Genomic DNA, 11829 nt, shown 5'->3' with positions numbered 1-11829 from the left:
TACCACTACAGAGAATGATAAAATGAGTAGAATTTTTTCCAATTCTTAGATTGGCCAATATTTATAACAAAATAAAACCAGTTGAAAATGTATCCGATATGCAAGTTTGGGGAATATGCAGAAACATCTTATATAATTTACGATAACCAACGAAACACAAACTAAAAACATGAGGTAATATAAGCAACCGGTTATGAGAAGACAGATTGAATTAGTCATCTGAAAGATCTTAAAAAATTTAAATAAAAACTTACGGGCAATGAATACAAGAATACTCCAAGGAAGAGCAGAACAAGCAGCAGTACGATGATGCCAATGAAGACCCATTTGAATCTGCGCCACACAATAAATTTCATTGTCTTGCAAGGATTTGTGAACCAAAGGAAGGATGTTTCTGGTCGGCTGCATTTTGAAAGAAACAATATTAATCAAACTAGCAAAGGAAAAGACTTTGGCGCATTAAGCTGAGGAAGATAATGTGATTCAATTAATAATTAACTCGAGATAAAAAAAAAACACACACAAGATAACTACAAAATAAAAATAATAAACGATAGAGGTCCAAGAAGATGGGAAGGTGAGCGAATCAGAATGGGCAGTCTAATGATTGCCATGTGTGAGCTGGCACAGGATTCCAGGTTAATATGGGCACTTTGATACCAGTGATTAAGAAGAAAAATGGCTTACTTTGGTGGATCTAACTTTGGGTTCATGTTGGGTTCATCACGGCCCTTGCCAGCTGGCCTTTCTTCTGCCTCTTTCTCATTCAGAATTTCCAGAGTCAGCTCAAGTTTCCCCTTTTGGCAAAAGAAAACAGGTTCATGACATCTCACTAAACACCGTGTTCTGCTTGTTTAGGAAAATAATAATGCATTCTGGGTCTAAAGCAGAAAAGAAAATCTCTCACTGTGCAGTCAGTGTGTGTGAAAGCAAGTAGGGCGGATAAAATGACAACAATACTAATGACACCTCAAGTGGCTTAAACTGCTGCCCTCAATTAAGAGTGGTGAAATCTTGTAAACAGCAGCACAGTTGTATTGCCCTGAATGGGCAACCACCAAAAAAAAAAAAAAAGACTGGAATTTGTTAGAAGGTAAGGGCCTCTTCCAGGGTTCTTTTAATTTTTACTTAGCACAGCTTCTAATGAAGAAAAACTTGCAATAAAACATAATAGACTGTATTAAAATTGCTTACAATAAAGGGCAGATGGAACACACAAGCTGTCCACACACAACGTCTTGATGAATTGACCAAGGTGTCAGATCCAAAGAAAACATAACTTTACACACATCCAAGACACTCTCAAAGAAAATAATCTTTAGCACCAAGCCTAGCCTCCAGACTTTTTATAACAAGTGAACCTGTTGTGGTATGATCTATGTACGAACCCTTATTGCCATTATAAAATACTGCTTTTACCATCTAAAACATTTAATATCCAGCACCGGAGAAATTCCGTTTTTCAGCCTCTGAATCAAAGTTCAGTACCATGCAGATACATTAAGTAATTGTGCGACATTGGCAGTTGCTTTAACTGACAATTGCGCTGACGTACGATGCTGTACCCAAATGAGATTTTATTTTTTCCCACAAATAGAGCTTTCTTTTGGTGGCATTTAATCATCACTGCAGTTTTTTCTGCGCTAGAAACAAAGAATGACCGACAATTAAAAAAAAAAAAAATCCAATTTCTTCATCAATTTAGGGCAATATTCATTTTCCGATACATATTATTGGGGAACAAACAATTAAAGCGCATATTGAGTTGTGCAAAAATTATAGCGTTTTCAAATGATATTTTTGTTTATTTTTTTTACTAGAAATGGCGGCGATCAATGACTTATAGCGAGACTGCAATATTGCGGCGGACAAAATCAGACAGACATGATTATGGGGACCAGTGACATTACAGTGATGCTTGCGCCCAAAACCTGGAAGTGCAAAATCACACATTTTTATATACCATATCCCTCTCAAAATAATTATATATATATATATATATATATATATATATATATATATATATATATATATATATATATATATATATATATATATATATATATATATATATATATATATATATATATATATATACACACACACACACACACATGCACACGATTCTGCACAAAGCGGCCGTCCATGTAGCAGTAAATTGTAGAAGAACCATGCAATGGCTCATCTGCAATAAAATAAACCTGCTTGCTTCCAGTCTTCCTTAGAATAATTGCACATGCCCAGCTCACTATGCACTTCAGCGCTGTGCCTGTGTGCTAGGATGACTTAAAGTGGAGCTATGCTCACCTTTTCTCCAGTGCCTTAATGTCCCGGAGCTCCCTGCTGGTTGGTGACATCTTCAGCCTTGCAGCTTCTGGGTATTGATCGCAGAGCTAAGATGTCACAACCATACATGTGCAGGGGCTTGCATGTTACAGTGCAGATAAGCATGTCTCTACTGCATTAAAAATACAGTCTTTCCTCCTTCCTCCCTGGTTGATTTTAACCAAACTGGCTTCATGCCAGGGAAGTCTACTGATGCCAATCTCCATTGTTTATTCACACATCTACAGATTTCACATAAGCCGACTGGGACCAGGGCAGTGGTGTCCCTAGATATGGCCAAAGCCTTTGACTCCTGACTGGGGGTGCATGGGACTAGTGTTTGTGGTAGTGTGACCCAATACCTATACGCTCCAATAGGTCTCACTACTGTACAGTAAACCCCAGATGGCATTGAAAGGTCCTCAATATCCCACTTTTTCACTATTGGCAGAGGTACACTCCAGGGGTGCCTGCTTTCCCCATTCTTGTTCTCCCTGATGGAGCCTTTGGTAGTGGCACTACGCTACACCCCCTGATGTTGTAAAGCACTGCGCAAACTGTTGGCGCTATACAAATCCTGTATAATAATAAAAATAATAATAATATTATTATCAAGTCTGCTTCATGCAGACAACTTATTGTTTTTTTAAAGATCGGTTCCTCTGTTCTGTATTTTGGATACATTCGTGGTTTTCTTAGACCTGCGAGTGAATTGGGACAAATCTACCATACTTTCGTTAGACCCTGGCACGGAGGCCACTGTAAACACTACAATGCATTTACAGTGGGTTTCCTAGTTCATATATCTCATGGTCAGAGTATCAGCGAGAGTCCTTGACTATTACACACCGAACCTGCAACCGCTACTGAACCTTCTTAAAAGGAAGACTGAGGGCTGGAAGAAGCTTCCATTGTCGGTGTTGGGGTGTATCAACCTCAAAATAAAAAAGGTCCTTCCTGTATTTCTTTACTTTCTCTGCAATTCCTGTTTGGGTTCCATGTTTTTTTTTCCGTGGGGTGCACAGCCTTTTCAGCTCATTCATATGGGAGACTTTTCCTCACATTCTCCTCCCTACGGTACTTCACTATTGTTGGGTCCTTTCATTTCATGTTTTTCGGTGGTTCATTGTGCCGTTGAAATTGGGGGAGCCCTCTATCATACAGACTGGAGATAGTTCCATAAAGGCCCTGGCTGGGGTGCAGCCGCAAGCCCATTTGTATTATCAGTCTGGTAAGCGTATATATTTATGGTGTTCCCTGTCGGTGGAGGTTCTTCATTCCGGTGTGCTATCATATGACTTCATGATAATATTTTCGGTACATCACTATGAGTTCTTTCTCTCGGAATTTCTATGCTACCCCATCCACTGGAAGGATTTCCACCTCAGATTTGGATTACAGCTCCAGTTAAAGGCCCTGGCTGGGGTTCAGCCGCAAGCTCCTTATTGCTTGCCTTTTGGTAAGCATACATCTTATTTACCTTCCGGTGCTGATCACGTTGGCTTCACTTGCATTAATATACATTTTTTCCTACACGTTTTTAACTACAATTTTGAGGACTTGATTGGACCATTATTGTTCGGACTTAATCACATTGAATAATCATATTCAATTATTCACTATTAGCGCAACTTATTTTTCTATTGCTTTGTATTCTTGTGTGTATATCACATTTTTGTTGCAGCTCACTTTTTATTGCTATATCTTATTGCTATATATTTAGTTTTTTTAGCGCAGTAATCACTCCTTATTCACAATGCCACAGTTGTGCAGACTATTACAAGAAAAATAATAGGTCCAATATAGGCATATGCAAAAAAAAATGCATTTATTTTAACTTATGTTAGGTTGACTTATCCTTTAAACAGTGAAAAAAACCTGGCTTTTTTGAGTCCAAGGAAGAACGGGGGAAACGTACAGCTCATTCCAGCAGCCGGTCAAAACCAGACATTCTAAAATACGAGACTGCCCATATGAGTCTTTATATTTAAATACAGACAACAAAAGTGAAAAAAAAATCATATGGATTAGGCCTTGTATGAATGGAATGAGTTTGAGATGCTTTTGAGATCAACCAGAATTTAACTGATGCACGTGACCTGCTTGAAGCTGGTTTTGCATTCTCATAGACTTCTATGGGAATGCAAAATCTGCTTGAAGCAAACAAAAGCCCATAGCTACAAGCCCTTTTGTAAAAATTAGAGTATGCTCTTACAGTTGTACTGTTAATAGAATCCATGAGTATACTTACTGCCAAAACACGATCTCCATCCTTCTCTGCATAACACGGCCACCAGCCCCTCATGGACTTTTGTTCGAACAAAGAAGCCACTTTGGAATGTTTGGCAAGATCAACCATTTCTAATTTGCATTTTTCTGAGGTTTTTGTTGGAATTAAGGCCCGGTGTAAATCAAGTTCAACAAAACCTACAGAAGAAAAGAAAAAGGCACGATGTAAATAGAATTTTATTGTTAAAAAAAAACAGAGTTCCAATTGGCAAGTATGTTTTATTGTGACTAACCTCTGCAATCTGCAAAATTATTTCGCCATGAGAGTATAATTGGATGGATGGAACATACATGTTCCACTTATTGTATTGACATCAAGTCCTCCACCCAAAGTCTAAAATCAAAATTCTCACTCAACCAGCTTCTTTTGCCGACCACACAAGGCCAGATGTCTAGACAAACTGATGATAAATGATCAGATACTCTCCAAACTATGTCCAACTCTCTCTTAGCAACCCATAATGGCTTCCATGTTTTCCTTATGACACAAGCAATTACATCTTTTACAATTTTTTTGCGGTTGAATTAGAGGACTGCATTGGGTTTGATGCCTACAGTGCAGCTACTTAAACGTGTATGTAAACCCCAACAGGGAATTTCTCCTATTTGTTCCCTTTTGGTGCGCTATTGAAATTGCAATTGAAAACATTTTGTTTGATTTGAAAAGTGGAAAAAATAAATATTGCTCCAATCATAAACGCACTACTTTTATTACCTCAAGTCTGCTTAATTCTTAACTTAAACTAACTGGGAGGGCCAATACCATTTAGTCCACAAAAAACCTGTACGTTCTTCAGTAAAAATGTCAGGTATTTTTCTGTGCTTGCAGGGACTTTGCAAGGATAAGGAGAAAATATATATATATATATATATATATATATATATATATATATATATATATATATATATATATATATATATATATATATATATATATATATATATATATATATATATATATATATATATATATATATATATACACACACACACACACACACACACACACATACATTTACACACATACACACAGCCCTCAAAAATTCCACTCGCCTACTAGCATTTGGCGAGTGGATTTAAGCTGGGGGCGAGTGATGACAGGGCTGCATGACCAATCTCCCTCCAATCTGTGCCTACACTTAGAGTCCCGATGAGATTGGCGGCCGAAGAGGAAAGTTGCATGCTCGGAAAAAGTAGTCTGGTGAGCCGCGCACAGGCAGAGCAGTACACAGGTGCTCTACTTACAATTCTCATTAAGCCATGGGACCCAACAGTATGACCTCTCTGAGCCTGCACCCCTCCCCCAGGCCCCGACCAATGTAGCTGGAGAGCAGAAAGTAATGAGTGAGGTGGAGGATTGCCAAAATTACCATTCCGGTGCAGCGCTCACTGAAAGTTGCCCTCACATGAGAACGGCAGCCTTCTAGTTTGTGCAGTTTTCTTCTCCTTGTGCTCTATGTAAGTGTCCAGTTTAGCCTGAGCACTGTGAGCAGACTGGTCTCAATGTGTGCTGTGCTATGGTGTTAATGGCTGTGCAGTTGTGTGGATCTCAGCGCTGGATTGTACTCCCTCCCGCTGTGCTGCAGCTCCTCTCTTCTCTGCCAGCCTGAAGCGTGGAGCCGCACATACAGGCTCCTGATGATGAGATGAATGGGAGAGAGAGAGAGCGGATGGATGAGAGTTGCAGAGGAGACAGCAAGAGAATGGGGAAGAGACCCAGTTCTAGTGCCCTGTCCCTCTGGTCTGCCCCCAGTGCCCTGTCCCTCTGGTCTGCCCCCAGTGCCCTGTCCCTCTGGTCTGCCCCCAGTGCCCTGTCCCTCTGGTCTGCCCCCAGTGCCCTGTCCCATTTTGTTAAATTTGTTGTTGGTAATATTTAATTTTGTAACTTGATTCTGCATAAAACATTGTCATTCCATGAGATAATCTACAAGGGCGTGTTTACGGGTGCAATTAGGCGCAGGGCAGTGTATGAATTAGGTGGGGCAACTGGTGGCGAGTAACTCTTGAGGCCTGGCTAGTTATATATATATATATATATATATATATATATATATATATATATATATATATATATATATATATATATATATATATATATATATATATATATATATATATATATATATATATACACACACACATACACACATATACATATACAGTTGGATCCATATATATTTGGACACAATCAAAATAAATTTGAAGTGCAGACTTTCAGCTTTAATTCAAGCCATTTAACAAACATCACGTACAAATTTTAGGAACTGCAGCCATTTTTACACACAGTCCCTCCATTTTCAGGTGCTTACATGTAAATAGACAAATTAATAGAATCATAAAATAAAATGTTCATTTTTATTATTTTGTTTTGAATCCCTTACTGGCAATGACTGCCTGAATTCTGGAATCCATGGAAATTACCAAAGGGTGGGTTTCCTCCTTTCTGATGCTTTACCAGGCTCTAACTGCAGCTGTCTATAGTGCTTTGTTTATGGGTCTTTCTGCCTTTAGTTTTGCCTTCAGCAAGTGATTTGCATACTCAACTTGGTTGAAATCAGGTGATTGACTCGGCCATTGCAGAATATTCCACTTCTTTTCCTTCAAAAGTCCATCTGTACTGTGAAGCGCTGCATTTGGCTGAATCTGGGCTGACAGTATCTCTAAACACTTCAGAATTGACCTGGCTGCTTCCGTCTTCTGTCACAACATCAATACCAATGACCCAGTGCCACTGGAAGCCATGCATGCCCATGCCATCACACTGCAAGCTCCACCAGGTTTTACAGATGACGTTGTGTGCTTTGGATCATGAGCTGTTCCAAGCCTTCACCACCCTTTTTTCTTCCAGTCATTATGCTACAGTTAAATCTTAGTTTCATCTGTCCAAAGAATGCTTTTCCAGAACTGGTCTGGCTTTTTTAGATGTTTTTTTGGCCAAGTCTATTCTGGCTTTTCTATTCTTCAGGCTTATGAATGGTTTGCACCTTGTGGTGAACCCCCTTGTATTTGCTGTCGAAGTCTTAACTTAATTGTAGACTTTGACAAAGATACGCCCACTTCCTGAAGAGTGTTTTTTACTTGTAGGGATGTTGAGAATGTTTTTTTCTTTACCATAGAGAGGATTCTGCGATCATTCACCACCGTTTTACGTGGACGTCCAGGCCTTTTTATGTTGCAGAACTCACCAGTGCATTCTTCTTTCCTCAGAATGTACCAAACTGTTGATTTGGCCACTCCTAATGTTGCTGCTAGCTCTCTGATGGATTAGTTTAATTTTTGAAGCCTTACAATGGCCTGTTTCACTTGCATGGACAGCTCCTTTGAACGTATGATATAGGTTCACAGCAATAGATCCAAATGCAAATACCACACTTCGAATAAACTCCAGACCTTTTTACCTGGTTAAGGCCAGGTTCACACTTGTCCGACAAACGCTCCGACACTGGGAGCTCATGTCGCATGACATGTGAAAATCAATGTTTCCCTATGAGAGCCATCTTAACTGGTCCGACACAAGTCGGTCTGACTTTGAAAATGCTCCCTGTACTACTTTGGTCCGACTTTGATCCTACTTCAGCCCATTGAATATCATTGAAGTCATGCCAAAGAAGGAGCCTTGTCCTTACCATACGACTTGACATCCGACATTGTGATTACAGCAGCAGTAAAAGGAATTCATCTGACTCTGGGATTGTTTTGATTGGTCAAAGAATAAGTCAGACTATCACAAAGTCGGATCAAAAGTAGTATCCTGTTCATGAAAGTCGGATGGATGTAGGACCGATGTCGCAGAGCAAAGTAGGATGAAAGTCGTACTGCTGTAGTATAGTGTGAACCCAGCCTAACTAATGAAGAAATAATGAAGGAGTAGCCCACACCTGGCCATGAAACAGCTTTTGATTCAGTTGTCCAATGACTTTTGGTCCCTTAAAAAAAAAAAAAAGGGGGGGGGTTGGCTGTTCTTAAGAGCTGTAATTCTTAAACCCTTCCTCCGATTTGGATGTATATACCCTCAAATTAAACCCGAATGCACGCATTTTCAGCCCATATCCATTATGGAACTATAGCTTGAATATGTTTTAATAAATATCAGAAACAATATATATATATATATATATATATATATATATATATATATTATATATATATATATATATATATATATATATATATATATATATATATATATATTTTATATATTACACACACAGATTTTTTTATTTTATGCCTTGACATATGCTTTAAGCATGTGTGCATGCAGAAATATATTTAGTGCCCCTGACGGGATTAGGTGACAAATTGTTGTAAGCTTGCAGGATTGGTCACAGTATATACTGTATTTGAGGTCTGTCAAAAGTAAACTGAAATTTACAAGATATGCATCCCACACAACTGGATATTTCCCCATTTCATTAATAGATATAGATTTATTTATTTATTTTTTAATACTGTCAACACCTCTTTGTGAAAGAGGGTCAAACACAGACACACTAACAGGTTACTGTTGAAAGAATGATTTTGGTAAAAGCCTTCTGTGACTTCAGTTAGTACACTAGTAAAAGTGTCAGGCAGATTTACTGCCTCACTTCCATCTTACATGAATGCTAAACATATGGCTGCTTGTACTATAGGGAATCAGATGATCACATCCAAGGCCAGTAGTGAGGCCTCCTAATGGAAAGCACAGACCTTACCTGGATGTTACCAAATGTAAAGCAGCCGTTGTCCTTCATAAAGACTTTATTTCTCAAATTTTCCCAATCTAAAAATTGGAAAGGTCATCTGTGTTTGTGGGGGGGGGGGGGGGTCAGAATAATCAAATATCTAACAGAAATTACCAGAGTAATTTACTTATTACAGATCTCAGGTGCCCATACCTAAGTAGTCATCCAGAGAAAATTTGTCATTGTCCCAGATTTGAAGTATAAGCTTTGGTGGCAACTTGAACTCCGTTTTATCAAGGCTCCAGAAATGCTCCTAGAAATGTAAAGTGCAAACAAGGTGAATATACACATACATGCACTGAATTTAGACAATGCCAATAGACAGAATCTGTCACTTTGCCTCAGCAGGCCAGGCCCAAACACTGTCTTATGAGGTCATTAAGCCTGTTTAAAGCCTAATTCCAGGATTCATGCAGCTTTAAATAGTTTGGACCAAGCTGGTCCAAAAAAACTATTTTGCTACTAATGTGACAGCTGTCAGCACTGTATAAACCGTACATAGCATCAGCTACATTTAGTGTACAGTGCTATGTTCTAGTAGCAGGACAGGGAAATCTCATCATACTCCTGGAACAAAATGGGTTGAGCATGTGCGTTTTATGAAGGAGGTAGAGAGGCAGGTGGATGAGGTCAATCTCCACCTCAGCCAATCACAGGAAGCCTTGTAGTCATAAGTGCAAGGTTTCTTGTAAATGGCTGAGCAGCGCTCAGCCCAACCTGATTTTGTTGCAGGAACAGGACAGGAAGTCCTTAAATTTTCCTTAGGGCAATTGATATAGATTTTAATACATTTCTGAATAGTTATAGATTTAGGCTAATGTGACACGTGGGCGTCAAGTGTGCGTAAAAGACAACACTGTCTTTTTAAAACAAAATATTGGTGGGGTGGTGAAGGTGTTAACTACTTGATTTGGTGTTTGGTATTTACTACGCAGAAATAAAAGCTAAAAATAAGTTGCTGGAATAGTATACATTTATGGAGATTATGCCACTTGGGTCAATATATAGGTCGTCACTTTTTGGGTCCAAGTGTCTATGCCATCACCTTTATGTTTGAGGCTTATAGGAAATGTATATGATCTCGAAGACCACAGTTACTGTAATTAGGAGTTCGCAATGGCATACTTTACAAAAATGTTCCCCATTGTATTTATTAAAACATAATGCTGTATGCAGCTGATGCTACATACAGTTTATATTGCGCTCACAGTAGGTGCATCTGTTAGTAAAACAAATAAATTATTTGGACCAGCTTGGTCCAAATGAACTATAGTCACAAGAAACCTGGAGTTAGGCTTCAAGATCTGACACAGAGTTTAGACTAATGGCGCTGGCAATCACACAAAAATCCCGACAGGCTGGTTGTACCCAAGTTGATCGACCGATCAACTTGGGTACAATTAGCCTTCCAGTACATGGTTTGAATCTCAGCGCTGAACTGACTGAGATTCCAACTGTCTATGGCCGGCTTAACATCTTGTTTTAGTTCTAAAACTACATTATAACACTGTCTCTATGCCCTAGCTGCAGTTTTGTCTTGGCTTCCCTAGCTGCAGTTTGGTCTTGGCTTTCCTAGCTGAAGTTTTATCTTGGCTTCAATAAAGCATAGAAGAAAAACTGGCAAAACAAATTCTAAAAAGACCTGAAACTGGAGTGACCGAGTCAGATCCCGGCAGAAGTAAATCTCTGCCACACATGAGAACTCACTGCCTTTACGCTCAACATATTTAATACAGGCACAACGTTTCAGGCGCCTACCTTCTTAGAAATAACACAGAGCTGTTCTGCTGGAAGGTATTCAAACGGGAACACAAATCGCCAGTTAAAGTTTCCTTCACCGTCCAATGACCGATAGTGCACATCTGTTTTCTGCTTGTTCTCCTCATTGCCAGGAATCCAGCTGAAAAGCAATAGGCACATACATTTGGGTTTTATATGACCTTGATAACTTATGCTTTCACTATCTTCCAAATAAAGTCTGCCCTGATTAAAAACTTGAGTGTCTGTTTACAAGTGTGTTTCACATACTGATCTTCTCAGACCAGCCATGAAATCGAGTAACAAGGAAAGGAAGCTCTCGAGCCTATAAATGCAGGTCTGGCATGATCTCCAATTGCCGATTCTCATCTGGTGCTCATTTAGCCAATATAAACACCACCAAGCAGACAACCATGTCTGCGCTTCCACTGAAGAGCTTTATTCAGTTCAGAATTGGGAAGAAGTCACCCTCTAATCAGGGTCTACACCTAAAATGGCCACAAAAAGTAGCCGCAATGCAGTTAAAGAAAAATAGTAACTTTTAAACTTAATTCATAAAAGCAAATATCCTAAGATGGGTATCTTTATGCACACAAAGAAAAAAAAAGTAACATTTAATTGCAGGCAAGTGCATTGGAATTCAAAATTTACAGCCACATGACTTGGGTAGATCTTTTTAGAGATGTTTGTAATTAGGGTTGTCCCGATACCACTTTTTTAGGACTGAATACAA

At 39.0% G+C, this 11829-nt stretch overlaps 1 protein-coding gene across 6 annotated transcripts in view; it reads right to left on the bottom strand.

Annotated features, from left to right (window-relative positions):
* The window catches only part of MYOF (myoferlin), a 517119-nt gene that overhangs the window by 296672 nt on the left and 208618 nt on the right, over positions 1-11829 (bottom strand). For 5 of the 6 annotated variants that reach the window (XM_040361778.1, XM_040361777.1, XM_040361781.1 and 2 more), the window contains 5 exons: positions 11097-11238; positions 9492-9591; positions 4577-4752; positions 688-797; positions 255-402 (listed from right to left, as the gene is read on the bottom strand). The exons of the other annotated variant lie outside the window; for it this stretch is intronic. In XM_040361778.1, coding sequence (XP_040217712.1) covers positions 255-402; positions 688-797; positions 4577-4752; positions 9492-9591; positions 11097-11238 — 676 coding nt within the window. The remainder of the gene's footprint in view (positions 1-254; positions 403-687; positions 798-4576; positions 4753-9491; positions 9592-11096; positions 11239-11829) is intronic. 6 annotated transcript variants of the gene reach the window in all.

This window comes from Rana temporaria, chromosome 8 (assembly GCF_905171775.1).
Source record: "Rana temporaria chromosome 8, aRanTem1.1, whole genome shotgun sequence".
Lineage (NCBI taxonomy): Eukaryota > Metazoa > Chordata > Amphibia > Anura > Ranidae > Rana > Rana temporaria.
The sequence above is the reverse complement of the archived record's forward strand: the minus strand, read 5'-3'. Positions and strand labels throughout refer to the sequence as shown.